The sequence below is a fragment of the Propithecus coquereli genome, unplaced genomic scaffold (assembly GCF_000956105.1).
Source record: "Propithecus coquereli isolate 6110/MARCELLA unplaced genomic scaffold, Pcoq_1.0 Scaffold501, whole genome shotgun sequence".
In the NCBI taxonomy this organism is placed as follows: domain Eukaryota; kingdom Metazoa; phylum Chordata; class Mammalia; order Primates; family Indriidae; genus Propithecus; species Propithecus coquereli.
The window spans coordinates 616,374-635,528 of NW_012150853.1; the positions used below are offsets into that span (position 1 = coordinate 616,374).

Here is a 19,155-nt window from a genome sequence, read left to right on the forward strand (position 1 = left end):
GGGCAGCGCTGGGTGGGATGACAACGACGCCCTTCACGCCCTCCCGCCCCCAGGGCATTTCCACGCACTTCCAAGAAGAGCTGGGGCTTGCAGGAAGACACTGTCTGCAGCAACAACCCCCTCGGGAGCTCCCCAGTGCACGGCGGGGAGTGAGCAGGAGGCCCCAGCGCATGGCTTCCGGCACCACACACACCCGCGAGGGGCTGCAGCAGGGGTGGACCGTGCGGCAGGGAAAGCCGGTTGTCTGTCCCACCTCGGCCCCCCTTGATTTTGCCTGTGGTGGGCCTCACCCTAACCCTGAAACTGCGTGAGCAGAAAGGGGGCTGTGGTACAGGAGAGGGACCAACACAGCGGGGGGACGACGTGGGGCAGAGCGCGGACGCTCACCGGGAGCCTCCACCGACCGCAGCTGCCCCCACAAAGGTCGCTGGACACAGGGGCTCCTCTTTTTTCCAATAATTTTTATTGGGGTTTAAATTATATACAATGAAATGCACCCATTTTAAGTGTACATTTTGATGGGTTTTAGAAAACACACACACACACGTATGGAACATTGCTATCACCCCAAATACCACCGTCCACCCTGGCCCCAAGCAAACACTGATCTGCTTTCTGTCACTATCCATCAGGTGAGTCATTCTAGGGTCTCACCTTAATACTGCGGAGTGTACCAGGTACGCTCTGAGGTCTGGCTTCTTCCACATACCAAAGGAATGTTTCTGAGATTCGCTCGGGTTTACAGGTTCAGCAGCTCTTTTCTGTGCCGAGCAGCGTTCCACTGCGTGGCTGCACCATGATTTGCTCGTCCCGTTATCTGCCAGTAGACATTTGCGTTGCTCCCCGTTTTGGGATATCATGAACGAGGCTGCCATTAACATCCGTGTAAGGTCTCTGGGTACATGCCGTGTCTGTTCTCTTGCTCGGTGACCTTGGAGCTGAAGGGCTGAGTGGTGTTAGGAAGCGCGTCTAACTTTTTACCAGCTGCCAAACTGTTTTCCAAAGCGGCTGTGCCACTCCGTGTTCCCACATGCAGGGCGTAAGGGTTCTAGTGGCCTTACATCCCTGCCAATACTTGATTTTGTCATGTTTTTTAAAAATTTCAATCATTTCTGTAAGCCAGTCAAAAATAGCAGTGGGGGGTGGTATAGTAACCTTAGTGACACCAATGTTAGTAAGTTCTGATAACACACTACCATCGGACCAGCCAAAATGTCGATCATTTGAGTTAACATGTTTCGGCATCTCAGTGTGGTTTAAATTTGCATTTCCCTAATGGCTAACACTGTTGAGCATCTTTTCATGGGTTTACTGGCTATTTGTTTATCTTTTTTGTGGAGGGTCTATCCAAATATTTCGCTTGTATTGGGTTTATTTGTTCCTCATTATTGAGTTGTAAAGTTCTTTATATATTCTGAATACAAGTTCTTAATTTGTGTTCAAATGCCTTCTCCAGCTGTGGTTTATCTTTTCACCTTCTTAACAATGTCATTTGAAGAATAAAATGTTTACATTTTTTTTTTTTTGAGACAAAGTCTCACTTTGTTGCCTGGGCTAGAGTGAGTGCCATGGCGTCAGCCTCGCTCACAGCAACCTCAGACTCCTGGGCTCAAGCAATCCTACTGCCTCAGCCTCCCGAGTAGCTGGGACTACAGGCATGTGTCACCATGCCCGGCTAATTTTTTCTATATATTTTTAGTTGTCCAATTAATTTCTTTCTATTTTTAGTAGAGACGGGGTCTCGCTCTTGCTCAGGCTGGTCTCGAACTCCTGAGCTCAAACAATCTGCCCGCCTCGGCCTCCCAGAGTGCTAGGATTACAGGGGTGAGCCACCACGCCCGGCCTAAAATGTTTACATTTTGATGATGTCCAATCTATCCATTTTTTTTTATGGTTCAAACTTTTTATATCCTGAGAAATCTCTGCCTACTCCAAAGTCACAAAGATTCTTCCTGTGTTTTCTCCTAGAAGCTTTATAGTTTTAGTTTAGGCTTATGATAGATTTTGAATTAGATTTTGGTTTTGGCATAAGGTTAGGGCTGAGGTTCATTTTCTGTCATAATTTTTATCTTCATTTCTCTGTGTGTAACGTGTCTTTTATTTTTTCTTTGACTGCTTTTGAGATTTTTTCTTTACCACGGGTTTTCAGGAACTCGCTCGTGGTGTCCCTGGTTGCACATGTGGGCACGTGTGTGCTCACCTGCTGCTGGCTGTAGGGTAGTTACGCTTCTTGAATTTACGAGTTAAGCATTTTCATCAAATTTAGGAAAAAATTTAGTGGCCCCTAAATTTGGCTATTTCTTCTCCCGCCCCAACTGAATACACAGCACATTCCTTCTCTGAATACGCTTTCTGCTCCCTCCCTCTCCCTGTCAGAGGACAGCTCTGCCGTCCCCTTGCTTCTCTCATTGTGTGGTCAAGTCCCTGCTCTTCCTTCTGCCGTCTCTCTTCTGTTGTTAATCCCGTCCAAGGAGTTCTCCTTATCAGACATTGTATTTTTCATCTCTGGAAGTTTCATTTGGTTCTTTTTTTATATCATCAGTGACTCTTCCCATTAGGTGCACATGCGAACAGCCGGCTGACGTCTGTGTGCTGGTTACCATTGTGTCTCTTGGTTCTGCGTCTCTCTTGGCTCATTTCCCCCTTCATCGTGGGCCATGTTTTCCTGCCTTCTCACATGTCTTGTAATTTCTGATGGGATGTTAGACATTTTGAGCACGTTGTTAAAGAGCGCCGGCTCTGTTTTGGCAGGCGCTTGGGCTACCTGCTTGCTCAAGGCCATTTTCAGGCTTTTCTAGGTAGGTCTAGATGAGCCTTCGCTCTGGAGACGACCGGCCCTATTCCTGGGTGGCTTCTCTGGAGTCTCCACTGAATGCCCAGTGGTCACTAGGGACCCATCAGTCTCACTACGCCATGAGAGCTCTCGAAACCGTCCATTTGACAAGGTGCGTTCTCTCCCTGGCTTGGCTCTGTGGAGTTTTGTTCTGCACGTGTGAAGACTCAGGAGAACCTTTGTGCACATGTCTGGAGCGCTTTTCTTCATAGCTTCCTCCTTTCTGGACTCTGCCATGAAAGCTTCGGCCCCTCCTGCCTCCTCGGACTCCACCTGCTGCTTATGCAGCTTAGCGAGGCTGCTGAGCTCTGCTTGGCTGCTGTCCCCTCCCTCTACCTGCAGCCCAGAAGCCGCCTCCTGGCAGAAGGCCGTGCGATCCTGGGGCTCACCTCATGTGTCCTCCTTCTCTCAAGGATTACAGTCTGGTGCTACCTATTGTCTGAGAACAGTTGTTTCACGAAGTTTGCCCATTTTCTAGTTGCCTGTGTCTCCCAGAATATTAAATTCTGGTCTTTGTAACTACTGGCTAGAAGCAGAAGTGTGTGGCCATTCTGTGGCCCTGGAATAAATACCATTAAAAAGCAAGCCAATTTGGTTATTTCCTAACGTATTCACTTTGTGTTAAAAGTTATTTCAACACAAGTGACTTTCCTAAGCGGCAGTAATTATTTCGTCATAACGATTTCAAGAAAAGAGCTAACAAAGGTCCACTTCACCAGCTGTTTCTCAGAAAACTTAGAGGGTGCTCTGCTTCTTCTTCCTCTGAAGTCTCGGGCCACGATCATCAGCGAAGGCAGGAGGCTGTTCGCCTGGTTCCGGATACTGCGATGCTCCCTGCTTCGACCAGAACACCAGTTCTTAGGTTTCTTTTGCTGCCATTACAAGAAGATGCAGTGGAAGTTGTGCACACCAATCTCATAACAATTTCACCAGCGTGACCTGGCTCTCTCTTTCCCAGCCCACCCTGAGAGCAGCAGGGACACAGCCGGGAGGACAGAGGGGGACACTGGGGAACAAGAGAGCAGGAGGCCCTTCACCTCCTGGGGTCACAGTGCAGGGCTGCAGGCCGTGAGAACAGTGCGAGTCCTCACCCAGGTCAGGTGGCTTCTCCTCGTTCCCAGGCTTTGTCCCTGGAGCCCAGCCAGTGAACTCCTTCCTGGGCCGGCCTCTGGGGTTAGGAGCCCTTGTGGCCTCTCCCTCCCGTGGGGTGGTCTCTCAAAGCTCCCCCGGGCTGTGCCTCTCACCTTCTGGTACAGATTAGCTTGGACCGAGGGCTCTCTTGTTAGTATTCAAGTGTGAGCTCAGCGGGAGACTGAAGGTTTGAAGAGTTTGCAGAGGCGTCACACACTGTTCTTTGAGGTCACCCCTCCTGTGCTGTTTTCCCCTTTTCTTTCTTATCGCAAGTGTGTGTCACAGCTGACTCCTTCCCTCCCACGGCTGGGACGTGCCAACCTGCTCTCTGAGCATCTGAGGCCAGGCGTGATACCAGGACTCCCGGGTGGGAAGGCGCGTGGACGAGGAGACGCTGAGGGTCTGTTTTTTTTGAGACAGAGTCTCACTCTGTTGCCTGAGCTAGAGTGCCGTGGCATCTTCCTAGCTCACAGCAACCTCAAACTCCTGGGCTCAAGCGATCCTCCTGCCTCAGCCTCCCAAGTAGCTGGGACTACAGGCATGCGCCACCATGCTCGGCTAATTTTTTCTATATTTTTAGTTGTCCAATTAATTTCTTTCTATTTTTAGTAGAGATGGGGTCTCGCTCTTGCTCAGGCTGGTCTTGAACTCCTGAGCTCCAACAATCCGCCGGCCTCGGCCTCCCAGAGAGCTAGGATTACAGGTGTGAGCCACCACGCCTGGCCTGAGGGTCTGTTTTCACACCTGCGGTGTGCAGGTGGCCCACGGGCGTGGCTGACCATAATCTGACTTCAGAGGAACGTCTGAAATGCTGCTCTGAGTCGAGTCTCGAGTCTCCCTTCAGGAAAGGCCCAGAAGAGTCTCAGCTCAAAAACACAAGACACCAGGAAGGGACGGGTGAGGAGGTGGGACCTCCCCAGCTGCTGAATGCAGAGGCTGATACCTGCGGGCATCTCAGTAAATGTGTGGAAGAGACCAGGTGGCACTTGGTGTATTTGCTTCGTATCTAAATTATGTGTATATGCACCTGCTTTGGCTTCTTGTCTACATGACTCTTGAGAGTAAAGAGACACTCATTTTCACCTTGTAGCCATTTCCACCAGGTGTGCCAAACCTTTAACGCTATAAATGCCGTTCTTAGCTGGAGGCTGCACGTCCCTAGGCAAGGCTGGGTCTAGCCCTCAGGAGCATGCAGCTTGCAAAGGGAGCTGTGATTTGGCCCACATCTTGTTTTGGTTTGATTAGTTGCCAATATTTTTTAAATGAAACATTTTATATAAAAAACATGATTTCCAGCTTCTCTTGAAAAATGGGAAGAGCTTGTGGGAGCCCCCACTGCACTGCCATGGAGCAGACCATGGGTGGAGTCGCCCACAGTCTGAGCAGACACCGCGGGCCTGCCAGCCGCCACCGCGGGTTAGTTGGCCCATCAGCCTGGCGCCCCGGGGCCCTCTCTGCAGTCAGAGGGCTTGGACTCACCATCCTGACGCCACAAGCTGGGTCACGTGACCTTGGCCTTGGTCTTCATCTGAGCACAGAGCCTGGACCTCTGACCTCTGCGAGCTGCTGGGTCCCGAGCAGGTGAGGTCGTGCAGGCACCAGGTGAGCACTGGGCAGGCAGACGCCACAAATATTGAGGCTGTCCAACAAGAAGTGGTTGTTTTTGTTCTTATTTTCCCTCTGGATCTTTAGATAAGAAAAGTCCGGCAACAAGGTGTCCTCAATGCACAAATCTGCACAGAAATGTTCCCATCACATACGGAGTGTCTTGAAAAGTAACTTTGAGTTAGCAGCCAGTTAACAGGATCATGCATACCATATCTTAACATTTTTGTGCAACTGTTTTTTAAAGGAAAAATTTCAACATTTGTGGACAAAACTAATGTAATTTTCAAAAGAATAAAATTTTAAAGGAAAAATGAGCCAGCACTAACATTGGGCACCTTTTAAAGTTACAACCATTTTTATCCCTAAACCATCATCCTTAGTATGGGGTAGGGAACAAGGGGGTCTCTCCAGGCTGCTCAGATCCAGCAGTGCAGCCCTGGGGCGCCTTCCACCCACCCTGGCAGCTGCATTCCTCAGGGTCCCGCCACGGTCCTCTTCAACCCTAGGTTGACCCTAGCCTTCCTGCCTACTGCTCTGGGTCAGCCTGTCCCTTCTGGAACTCCAGGCTGAGACCTGGGACCCACGGCTGTGGGCTTCATGACCCTGGGTGGTCAAGGCATGCCCTGGGCCCCTCACAGTAGCTTTGTGGCTTCAGCTTATGCACCTCAGCACAGGTGGGCACAGGAGCTGTCCAGTACTGGCTTTGGCCTTGCTCCCCACACTCCATTTGTCTATAGACACGGACACACGGCCTCCCACCAGTGCTGCAGCCCCCAAAGGCCCTTCCTAGAACACGCTTGTCTGCCCTCTGCATGGCCGACTTTCAGAAATCACCACGGACACCCATTTTTCTCTCGTCGGAATAGCATTCCCGGTCGCCTCCGAAAAGGGAGCAAAACCTTAACACAGACATTGAAATGGCTGGTGAGGGTTTAAAAATTGCAAATTAAAACCAGTAAGGAAGTACCCGTTTTCGCTTATCAGATTGGCAAAAAGAAAGAAAGAAAACGATTGATAAAATCCAACAGTGTTGGAGTGAGGAAAGGGGTGTTACTCCCGCAGCCGGGAGCAGGGGCCGGGCCAGGGGTTTGTGGGCGACGTGGTAACGCACACAGCGCGCACCTTTGACCCAGCCGGTCCCTCGCAGGTGCTGGCGCAACCGCACACGCCCACAGGCGGGCACCGCGCGGTCCACGCAGGTGGGAGACGCGGCAATTAAAGGTGAGCCTGTGAGTGGTCACTGAACTACCGGAAAGCTCTGTTAGCTCTGTGGCTGGTACAGAAAAACACTGCAGATGTAAATAAAAAAGCAAGCTGCCCACAGCGGTAAGCCGTTGAAAAGAGAAGATATACACGTCTAAAAATACGCCTCTGCGCTCAGAGAGCACACGCAGGTCTGGAGGGCGCAGGACCGAGGACGGGGAGGCAGGGAGAGGGGAACAGGGCGCTCGCTTCTCCAGGGAGGCCTCGCTAGGAACCGGAGGGGCTGCAGCCTTCCCCCTCTGCGCACGTGAGCTGCCAGGGACAGACGTGGGCGCGACACACCCCCAGCCAGAGGGCCAGGAAGCAGGCGCTGCCCGTGGCGAGGCCGAGTCTGCCTCTTCTCTGCAACGGCCCTGCCGAGGGCCCACGTCCACAGGTGTGACGGCGTGACCTGCCGGAGTTCCTTGCTGTGAGTGGCTTTTGTGTGCTGCTGAATATCTTTCCTGTTTGATTATTTTTGAGGTAAAACAATTACCTTAGAAATCTGTGATTTCTTCACCCACATCCAAGGTTGACCCTCTTCTAGTCATTTGTAAATACCAATCCCACTTCCTGGAGTATGTCGCAGCCTGTGGTCCCTACAGAGGCAGTGACAGCTGTCTGCCCGCCTGCTGCGTGGCTCCGAGAAGCCCCGGCCTCCTCTTTCGCACCCCACATTCAGAGCTGCACCCCACATTCAGAGCTGACGCTGATGGTGGCAGGAAGCCAGGTCCTGCTAATTACCTCTCGCTGCACTTTTATTGCTCTAGAACTTGAAAATCCACTTATTTGGGTTCAAGAGAAATCCCGTGTTTTGATCGGCATTACACTGAAGGTTACTTCAACCTGAGAAAACAGCTGCCTTTATATTTAATACTTCTATCCAGAAGTGTCTATTTTTCAATATTTTTCATTTTTTCACAAGACTGGTCAAGTGAGCAGTAGGAAGGGAGAGAGCAGAACGCAGAGCTCGGTCTGTCCTGAAGGTGAACAGGGACAGACAGCTCACATTCTGAACAATGCGGTCCTCTAATCAATCACACTCTTAGATCCCTGGGCTGCGAAGCAGGAAGCAGGACCCCACGCCTGTGCTTCCCATTATCTCCCTGTGCTCCCTGAGTGAGCATGTGGAGGGACAGTGATCAAGGACTGTGCCCCTCCCTCAGGGACATTCTTGAAGCAGACAAAATCAAGATAAGTAGGAAAAAGGGCCTGGCCTGGGGGCCAGTGCAAGGAGGGAGGAAGCTGGGTGGGAGATGGGCAGGCATGGGGGTGGGGGGTGGGTGGGGGCAGGTGGAGCCCTGTGGGGGTTGGAGGCTGGGACCCGCCAGGCTGTGCAGGGGACCCATCTGAGGCTGTCACAAAAACACAGTGAGACAGGAGGCCTGGTTCAGAGGTGGACCCTCCCAGGAGCTGCATGTGGGGTGCTGGGGCAACCCCAACCCCAGGCAGCCGTCCAGGCCTCCCCTGGGACGGGGTTACTCTGGGGCTTGGACAGGTTGGCAAAGGATCGGGTGTGGACACAGCAGGGCAGAGGCGGGGCTCTGGTCCCATCTCAAAACCAAGAAGAAGCTGCAGTCCAGCAAAACCGCCTGCGTCTCCAGGGAACGCCACGCTCTGCGGCAGCTCTTCAGGTCATCAATGTAGATGCCACCAAGTTGTTGAGTATCTCAGTGTCATTTCACTATTATTTTTAACTCTGTTCATGACTGTGTAGTACTGACACTCTGCCACTAACGATGCACTGAGTATGTAAAAAAAGAAAAGCAGAGGAAAGTTATCTCAGTTTCTAGAACGGAGCTCGCAGACTGCTTGTCTGGGAGGGATCCCCACGCTGTGCTTCACCCGGGATGTTAACCTAACCAGAGAGCTCATCCTCTTACGTTCTCACCTTGCTCACAAATTCTGTTTTCCAGGTTTTAATTTTTTTTTGAGACAGAGTCTCACTCTTTTGCCTGGGCTACAGTGAGTGCCATGGCGTCAGCCTATCTCACAGCAACCTCAAACTCCTGGGCTCAAGCAATCCTCCTGCCTCAGCCTCCTGAGTAGCTGGGACTACAGGTATGTGCCACCATGCCCGGCTAATTTTTTCTATTTTTAGTAGAGACGGGGTCTCACTCTTGCTCTGCCTGGTCTCAAACTCCTGAGCTCAAGCGATCCTCTCACCTCTGCCTCCCAGAGTGCTGGGATGACAGGTGTGAGCCCCTGCACCTGGCTTGTTTTCCAGGTTTATTAAAAAAAGTATTCTTACACAAAGCAAGAATATCACATAGGTAATTATTCATGCTCAAATATTCAGGACACAAGGAGAGCACAAAGAAACTTCACAGATAATTAAGCAACTACACTACATTAGTAATTTCAATCTTTTCCTCTCAACTAAATCTTTCGTAAGGTGAACCAAAGCACCATGGACCTGTGCCAATCCAGCTGACCTCTGGCCTGCAGGCTGGGCCCCGCGGCCCAGCTCCCCACACGTACCCTGAGATGGCTGTAGCCCCTCCCAGCTCTCCTGCCAGGAGACCCCAAGACAGTCGGCTCCAGGCAGCAGGCTCTCAGGGGGTGACCTCACTCCTGGGGTGCGGAGTGTAAGACAGTCGCCTGGTGACGGCCGGGGTGGGGGGAATGTGACCCACACGGCCCACGAGAAGGAAGTGCAGGTCTGTTGGGAGCTCCGGGGGTCACCTCCTCCTTCTTCGACTAAAAGCAGCAGCAGCACGAGGAGAGAACACACCTTCCACCTTCTGCCGCGATGCTGGGAGCTGCTGCAGCCTCTTGGAACCACCGGGAGGGCAGAAGCGCAGGGGCCACCCCAGGCCCTCAGCTCGTGCCAGCTGATGTGCCCCTGCTCCCTAGCACGTCCCGTCGCAGGGTCGGGCAGACCATGTGCAGGGACGCTCTGGGTGCTCAAGACACAGGTCCCCCCGGAAGGCTCCTTGTGCCAGGGAACACGTCACGTTCTGTGGTGCTGTGGTGAGGTAAGGCCGGGAGCTCTGCGTCACGTCACTGCACGGGCTGTCTGGGACATGTAGCCAAAGCACCTGAACTGGCTCACAGCACCCCCTCGCAACTCTAGTCCCAGCCGTGGGGCAGCTGCCACTCAGGGCTGCTCCATGGCGGCACTCGGAGCCATTCCTGCGGCCACGCTCCACACCTCAGGACGACCTGTGCTGTCGCACGCGGCCACCAGCTGCCTGCTCTCACCGCAGGCGAGGCCTGCTCTCCACAGAGAGCGCAGTGCAGCCCACTCCACTCCCTACTGGGTCTGCTTCCCGACTCGCCAATGGGCCATTTCACAAACCGGCTCTCTGCCAGCCTCCCACACCTCTCCCTCCTTCCCTCCTCGCTCAGAGCCCGAGGCCGTGCATTACACTCAAAGGAAGAACCCGTTTCCCCCACCAGACCTACCGGGTTCCTGCGTTCCTCGTGGGGCTGCCCACACCTCCCGCCACCTGCGGTGTGCGACCACCGAGGCCTTCGTCTCTGACCTGGGCGTCCTCAGCCTGCAGGCTGGACGAGTGCAGCTCCCGCCACCGTCCACCTGCCTGCCTGTCCTGCCCGAGGGCAGCCCCGCCCACGGGCGCCAAACACCAACTCCAGCCTGCTCCGGGCTTCTCCCCTCAGACTGCCCGCCTCCCCTCCGGAATCATGCCATGGCCCGGGGTCCCCACCTGCCTGTCAACAGCTGACCCGCTCCCCACACCTCCTCCTCAAGTACGGCCTCTCTTAACTGCCGCTTCTCAGAGCCAAGGTCCCTGAGTTGTCCATCCCAGCCGCTCCTCAAGCCTCTGCAGCCAGGAAGCTTGGGTGACAATCCTGCCACTCCACCGAGCCCACACTGAAGACCTGCAGTGACCTGCACCTTGCAGAAAGCAAGGGTTGCTTCTCTGTCCTGAGCTTCCTGGACCCCCACAGCATCCCGTGCAGTTGCCCACGCCCTCCCTCTTCAAAACTTTTTGTTACAAAATACACCGAAGGAGCCCAGGAAATTTCACCCCAAAATATGACTCCTCGGTATTCTGAACTAGGCCCTGAGAGATTAACAGGCCCTTGGAAAAAAAAACAATGGGCTTCCCTTCCTCCCCTGTTATCTCAGTGCATTGCAGGAAAAAACACACCAAGGATGCAACCAGGCCTGGCCCAAGTCATTTAAATATAATACCTGTTCCTCAGGAAAATTCAGTTTGCACAGAGAATCGTCCAAGGGCCAATCTGCTCCCCATACATTCATCTGTCCCCTCAAGCAGAACTTCCGCACTCCTCATCTCCCCTCCCCGACAGAGACAGGTACAAAAACACGGAACTGCGCGGGGACGCGGTGATCACTGATTCCCCCGGGGCGCAGGATGGATAAGCCTCCCCTACTAATCCACCGTGATTGTGAGTTGACCTTTCAGCAAATGGGGGAAAGGGGAGAGTTTGCCCTCACCCCGCAATACCCAAACTACACAAGCACATAGAACAGTTTGACAAATAATAAAAAACAAAGCAATTGGGGCCGGGCGCGGTGGCTCACGCCTGTAATCCTAGCTCTCTGGGAGGCCGAGGCGGGCGGACTGTTTGAGCTCAGGAGTTCGAGACCAGCCTGAGCAAGAGCGAGACCCCGTCTCTACTAAAAATAGAAAGAAATAAATTAATCGGACAACTAAAAACATATAGAAAAAATTAGCCGGGCATGGTGGCACATGCCTATAGTCCCAGCTACTCGGGAGGCTGAGGCAGAAGGATCACTCGAGCCCAGGAGTGTGAGGTTGCTGTGAGCTAGGCTGACACCACGGCACTCACTCTAGCCCAGGCAAAAAGAGTGAGACTCTGTCTCAAAAAAAACAAAAAAACAAAAAAACAAAAAACAAAGCAATTTAAAGAGTAGGAAACTAACACTCATGTACCCAGCTTCCTCGCCCACTGCCCTGCTGCTCCGCTAGACGCAGAGAAAAGCGGCCACCAAGGGGCCGCCAAGGGGGCCGTGTGGTCACCAGGCCAAACACTTTGTTGTTTGGCCCTTTACAAAACAGTTTGCTGACCCCTGCTTTGAACTGTGTCTAGTGAGAGACAGCTAGAGGCAAAGTTCCTCAGTTTTTATTGTCTGAAAAGTCTTTTTTGCCCTCCTTAGTGAAAGATCATTCCTCCAGCTGTGGGATTCTAGGTTGACAGCTGTTTTCTCTCTGCACATTAAAGACACCATCTTCGGGCTTTTGCTGTGCTGACGGCAGTCCCAGAGCGGGACGTGGCGGGGTGGGTGGCAGGAGCACAGGGCGGGACGTGCTGGGGGTGGCAGGAGCGTGGAGAGGGACGAGGGGGCAGGTGGCAGGAGCTCAGGGCGGGACACGGGGTGTTGGGAGCACAGAGCTGGCCAGCTTCAGCCAGCCAAACTCGGGAAGAAGGAGAAGACCAAACAAATACCACACAGAGGTGAGGCGAACCCGGAGCACACCGGGAACGGAAAACACACCCTCGTCACGTCACTCCTCCCTACATCAGGATGAAGTTTAACAAATCCTGAGAAAGCAAGGACAGGGCTTGGGGCAGCGCGAGGGGAACCAGGCTTAGACAAGCTGAGTCTAAAGATTATACAGAAAGAAAAATAAATGAAAATAACCGATGAAATTACGAGAAAGAGGTGTAAGAGGAGACCCTCGGTCCGCCAGACACCAGGAGGGCTGGGAGCGAGGACAGCACCGACGAGGCCCTGGACGCAGAGTCTGGATCAGGCTGGTCAGCAAGTGCCAGCCGGGCACCCGCTCGTGTGCTGGCGTCGCAGGGCCCAAGGGTGCTCATGGGGTGAGGTGAAGGGCGGAGGCTGTTTTGCACAGGGGAAATGTGTTTCCTCCTTGCCCTCTGAGGACCCGTCCCTCTTCCCAGGGACAAACAGGACGAGCGTCGACGGAGAAGCACAAACGCCCAGACGCAGACCCGACACACGCAGAACGTGCAGCTCGGCAGTGGACATGGGATTTCAAACAAGTGGGGAAACACAGGCTATTCAGTGACTGCTCTTGGGACACCTCGACGGCCATCCAAAATGGAGTCTGGTTCCTACCTCATGACACCTCCCACGATGAATCCCAAATGGGCCATGGAGCCAACACGAGAAAGCAAAACCTGAGCTGAATCAGAAGAAATGGGGAAATAAGCTTGGGGTGGCCTAAGTATGTCTCAAAACCTAGAAAAGATCAAAACCAAGGCCACGAACGTAGGAAAAGATGCACAACCTCCTAACAGAAATGCTACTTGAAACAACAAACATCAGACTGGACAAGGTTAGTCTGGCCACAGTGCGCAGGTCTGGGGTGAGCAGCACCCTCAAATGCCGCGGGTGGGAGCGGGAGCTCGCGCAGTCCCAGCAGAGCCAACGTGACAGCAGCCACCAAAAGGAGAAACGTAGACACCTTTTGACGAAGCAGCGCCTTGGCACTTACACCGTGTTTCCACCCCTGCGCTACCGCACGAGCCCAGGCATTCACAGTAGCCTTGTCCGTGGTGGCAACGATAAGGTGGCAATGTGCCATGCATTACTTGGCACGTCAGCCACCTGAGACCCTACCTGAGACGAAGACCTTCATCAGCGTAATACTAACCTGTCACCTGGCCCATCAACACTCTATTACCTGGCACATCAGCAAAACCCTAAACCTATTACCTGGCGCATCAGCACAGTATTAACCTATTACCTGACACATCAGCTAACCTATTATCTGGCAGGCATTAACCACCTGACACCCTACCCCCCAGACCACCACAACCTAATAAAAGTGGGAAAAATCGGGTAGACAGGGCTCCGAATTTGGTGGCGAGGCCCCTCTGAGCCTGCCGGCGAATAAACTTTGATTCTCCGACTCTCCGTGTGCCACTCGGTTTGTCCTCGGGACCACTTGCTGTAACACTTGCTGTAACAGCAAAGGATTGGGGATGACCTCGGAGGCCCTCGAGGGGAAAGTGTTTGGTGAAAGAGGGTCCACTCCACGCCAGGCACCCGTGCTGTTTGCCTGGGACAGGATGCTCCCCACGGGCCGGCACAGGACAGACCCCGGCTCAATCCTGCAGTCGCATCTCACGTGGACGCGTCACTGCCCGTCTGGAAGTGCATTTTCCTGCCTCTACTCTTGCTACGCAGTGGCCTCGCGCAGTTCCCCAAAGGGGGCCACTCAAACAGATTTCCCTAAAAACTTCGTGACAACCAGTACTGTGTTTGGGGCGTGCGGTTTAGGAGACAGAGAGCGAGCCCTGGGGAGGGCCTGCAAGGCAGGAACAGGACGTGGTCTTCACGGAGCGAAACTCACAGAGCTGCCCGTCTCTTCTGCAGCAACAGGATGGCCCACGCGGCACTCGGATCCCATCCCAGGAGAGCCACGAGGCGCCTCTGCGAGGTGCTGTGCTAGGAGCCGCCCGCGCCGGCAGTCAGGGCTTTGCCCTGCTTAGAGAGGGGAGTGCTCGGGCGCCAGTGGGAGGTGGGGAGACTCTGGGGTCCATACGCTATTAAACCACAGCACAGGATTTTCGCTGCACAGAGGGGAGGCAGGCGCTGAGATTCTGCATCACCCGGGAGTCGCTGCGCCAGGCCCACACCACCACCTCCTACCTGGAGACGAGTCGTCCTGAGAGGTGAGGCCAGAAGGGCTAGACCCCAGGTCTAGCAGCTTCCATGTGTCCTGCAGGGAACTGCTGGCAAGTGAAGATGACCTCTGGGTGTGGCAGCCATTTTCCTCAGGGAATTCTTGAGCCTGGGGTGGCTTTGGCTTTGGGGACCTGTTTTCTTTCTGGTGAGCTGATTTGCAGGTCACCGTGGTGATTCTGTGTTGCTTCTACAAACGTGAGAAAAGGCATAATCGTCCTTGGAAGCTGCCCTCTCTCCACCCCAGGGAAACAGCAGGGCTCCCCATCCGCTCCCTCTTGGATCGGTGAGAAGATGGGGCATGGCCTGAGAGGGGACACCGCCGGGACCCCTGGGAGCAGCTACCAGGGGTGGGAGCACATCCAGGAGAGCCGTCTGGGCTCTAGGAACACGGGGTATGGGCAGTGCCTAAATCTCAGGGCTCCTCTGAACATTTAAAGGATGCAACAATTATAGAACTAAAGCAGCTTGATGAAAAAACTAATAATAAAAAATAAAGGACAAAATAGGTCTGGGACAACAGCTGCCCAGTCACGACAGAGTGTGGATGAAAAGAACGGCACGGGCCCAAAAGGGCCGTGGCTCCAGCTGCATGGAGAGGAAGGCCACTGGGGGCCGCGTGCGCTTCAGGTGTCCCAGCGTCCTTCCACCGACCTGTCATCCTTGCTGGGCCCACTCGTCACTCGAGATGAAGCCTGCAGTGACAGGTCAGTGGCAAACGCTCGGAGCAAGGCCATCTTCTTCTTCTTTTTTTTTTTTTTTTTTCCGAGACAGAGTCTCACTCTGTTGCCTGGGCTAGAGTGCCGTGGCGTCATCCTAGCTCACAGCAACCTCAAACTCCTGGGCTCAAGCGATCCTCCTGCCTCAGCCTCCCTAGTAGCTGGGACTACAGGCATGCACTACCATGCCTGGCTAATTTTTTAAATGTATATATATTTTTAGTTGTCCAGCTAATTTCTTTCTATTTTTTTAATAGAGACGGGGTCTCGCTCTTGCTCAGGCTGGTCTCGAACACCTGAGCTAAAACGATCCACCCGCCTCGGCCTCCCAGAGTGCTAGGATTACAGGCGTGAGCCACCGCGCCCGGCCCATCTTCTTTTTTTTTTTTTTGAGCCAGAGTCTTCTCGCTCTGTCACCAGGCTAGAGTGCCGTGGCTTCAGCTTAACTCAGGCAACCTCAAACTCCTGGGCTCAAGCCGTCCTCCCATCTTGGCCTCCTAGAGTGCTAGGATTACAGGTGTGTGCGCCACCACACCTGGCTAATTTTTTCTACTCTTAGTAGAGACAAGGTCTCGTTCTTGCGCAGGTTGGTCTCGAACTCCTGAGCTCAACGATCCACCCGCCTCGGCCTCCCAGAGTGCTGGGATCACAGCGTGAGCCACTGCACCTGGCCAAGGCCATCTCCTAAGAAGCCAGAGTGCTCAGGTTCCCCGTTCCCAGCTTCACCCAGTACCAACTGCCTGGCCACCCAACGGCCCATCTGTACCTGAATGGGCGCGGCCACTCCTGCCTCAGGGCATCGTGGAATACCGTTTCTGCTGACTCTCTGTGTTGAGTGGGGTCGGCTCTTTACCAGGTATTCAGAAAAACATTCTTTCTTAGCATTGTTCGTATCCTGTTGCGGAAATTTAAATAAAAGGAATTCAAGTGTTCACGTGTCATTGATGGTGTACGCCAACGAGCTTTCCCACAAGATTAGGAAGAAATGCCTTCCCCAAATTTCTGGTATTAGGGACTCACTCCATTTGGTGGCAGGCCAAAAGGAAGGGACATGCTTGCTTTCACTAGCCAGGACAAATCTGACAGGCTTCCTGAAGTCAATCTAAGTTCCTCTCACATCCTTCTAGGAGACAGCAGGTGCCAACACCGCGCACCTGACCGCAGGAGCAGCCTCCTCTGCAGGGTCCGGGCAGCCTGGCTCGGCCTGGCCGGGGGCAGCTCCCTGGCACTCCTGGGGCTGGGCCCCATCGTCGGTCCCGTAGCTGGTGCCAATCTGCCCACCCTGCGTCTCAACGCTCGATTCCACCCTGCCCTGCAGGGAAGACTGAGAAAAAGCAGCCAAAAGGGAGCATTAAGGGGCATCGCTTGAGGGGCGTGAAAGGAAACACAGGAAAAAGCAGGAAGAACCTTGGGCAGCTGGACTCGTGCAGAGCCGTGAGCAGCGGCCGCGGGCAGGGCCCTGGCACCAGCCCCTCCAGCCCCGCGCAGGCGCGCCCACGACCACTGCCACCGAGCTGCGCCTGGCCACGTTCAGTTAACGCTTTGATTTCCACCCGCGTAGCACGTGCACATCCTCGCCCTTCACGTGTCCCTCCCCGGGCGCGTGGGACCGAGGGCTCTGGTTCACACTCAGTGACCTCTTGAAACTCCTCCCTGCAGCTCCTGATCCTGCCCTTTCCTGCTTTTCTCTTGGTTATCTGTCCTTTGCTTATCGATTTGTAGGAGTTCTTTTCTGTATTTTCCTCCTATTTCTTCTATATGGCACCATTTACTATTAGAAATAAAGAGGAACCAAAAAAGGGACCCCGTACAGTCTTCTTTTCTCGAGTTTGAAGAGTTATTTCATGAGCTGTAATGAGCACATGATAGTTTTGTAGTTTGAAAGCTCATATTATAAAGCTTAATAAAGTATTTGATATACTAGAAGGAAGCAGAGGTCCAGATTACAGCATACGTGTGTCATATAATGGATAACAGGCGCATCTGCGTGACGGCTTGGCAAAGATTTCTTCTGACACACGTATTTAGAAGTTTCCCTAAGGCAGACGTCAGCACACAACAGCACACAGGCTAAGTCCAGCGCGTTACCTTGTTTTGTACAGCCCGTAATCTAAGAAGAATTGTTTACATTTTTAAAATACTTGAAAAAATCTCACGACATGAAAATTTTATGCCATTAAAATCTCCAGGTTGGCCAGGTGCAGTGGCTCACGCCTGTAATCCTAGCTCTCTGGGAGTGCCCCTCCCTCAGGGACATTCTTGAAGCAGACAAAATCAAGATAAGTAGGAAAAAGGGCCTGGCCTGGGGGCCAGTGCAAGGAGGGAGGAAGCTGGGTGGGAGATGGGCAGGCATGGGGGTGGGGGGTGGGTGGGGGCAGGTGGAGCCCTGTGGGGGTTGGAGGCTGGGACCCGCCAGGCTGTGCAGGGGACCCATCTGAGGCTGTCACAAAAACACAGTGAGACAGGAGGCCTGGTTCAGAGGTGGACCCTCCCAGGAGCTGCATGTGGGGTGCTGGGGCAACCCCAACCCCAGGCAGCCGTCCAGGCCTCCCCTGGGACGGGGTTACTCTGGGGCTTGGACAGGTTGGCAAAGGATCGGGTGTGGACACAGCAGGGCAGAGGCGGGGCTCTGGTCCCATCTCAAAACCAAGAAGAAGCTGCAGTCCAGCAAAACCGCCTGCGTCTCCAGGGAACGCCACGCTCTGCGGCAGCTCTTCAGGTCATCAATGTAGATGCCACCAAGTTGTTGAGTATCTCAGTGTCATTTCACTATTATTTTTAACTCTGTTCATGACTGTGTAGTACTGACACTCTGCCACTAACGATGCACTGAGTATGTAAAAAAAGAAAAGCAGAGGAAAGTTATCTCAGTTTCTAGAACGGAGCTCGCAGACTGCTTGTCTGGGAGGGATCCCCACGCTGTGCTTCACCCGGGATGTTAACCTAACCAGAGAGCTCATCCTCTTACGTTCTCACCTTGCTCACAAATTCTGTTTTCCAGGTTTTAATTTTTTTTTGAGACAGAGTCTCACTCTTTTGCCTGGGCTACAGTGAGTGCCATGGCGTCAGCCTATCTCACAGCAACCTCAAACTCCTGGGCTCAAGCAATCCTCCTGCCTCAGCCTCCTGAGTAGCTGGGACTACAGGTATGTGCCACCATGCCCGGCTAATTTTTTCTATTTTTAGTAGAGACGGGGTCTCACTCTTGCTCTGCCTGGTCTCAAACTCCTGAGCTCAAGCGATCCTCTCACCTCTGCCTCCCAGAGTGCTGGGATGACAGGTGTGAGCCCCTGCACCTGGCTTGTTTTCCAGGTTTATTAAAAAAAGTATTCTTACACAAAGCAAGAATATCACATAGGTAATTATTCATGCTCAAATATTCAGGACACAAGGAGAGCACAAAGAAACTTCACAGATAATTAAGCAACTACACTACATTAGTAATTTCAATCTTTTCCTCTCAACTAAATCTTTCGTAAGGTGAACCAAAGCACCATGGACCTGTGCCAATCCAGCTGACCTCTGGCCTGCAGGCTGGGCCCCGCGGCCCAGCTCCCCACACGTACCCTGAGATGGCTGTAGCCCCTCCCAGCTCTCCTGCCAGGAGACCCCAAGACAGTCGGCTCCAGGCAGCAGGCTCTCAGGGGGTGACCTCACTCCTGGGGTGCGGAGTGTAAGACAGTCGCCTGGTGACGGCCGGGGTGGGGGGAATGTGACCCACACGGCCCACGAGAAGGAAGTGCAGGTCTGTTGGGAGCTCCGGGGGTCACCTCCTCCTTCTTCGACTAAAAGCAGCAGCAGCACGAGGAGAGAACACACCTTCCACCTTCTGCCGCGATGCTGGGAGCTGCTGCAGCCTCTTGGAACCACCGGGAGGGCAGAAGCGCAGGGGCCACCCCAGGCCCTCAGCTCGTGCCAGCTGATGTGCCCCTGCTCCCTAGCACGTCCCGTCGCAGGGTCGGGCAGACCATGTGCAGGGACGCTCTGGGTGCTCAAGACACAGGTCCCCC

At 53.6% G+C, this 19,155-nt stretch overlaps 1 protein-coding gene across 1 annotated transcript in view; it reads right to left on the reverse strand.

The window, feature by feature from the left end:
• CCDC57 (coiled-coil domain containing 57) overlaps nt 1-19,155 on the reverse strand; it is a 120,364-nt gene that overhangs the window by 9,624 nt on the left and 91,585 nt on the right. Inside the window, exons 19-20 of the mRNA XM_012656358.1 lie at nt 16,305-16,457; nt 14,394-14,616 (exon numbers count right to left, since the gene is read on the reverse strand). Coding sequence (XP_012511812.1) covers nt 14,394-14,616; nt 16,305-16,457 — 376 coding nt within the window. The remainder of the gene's footprint in view (nt 1-14,393; nt 14,617-16,304; nt 16,458-19,155) is intronic.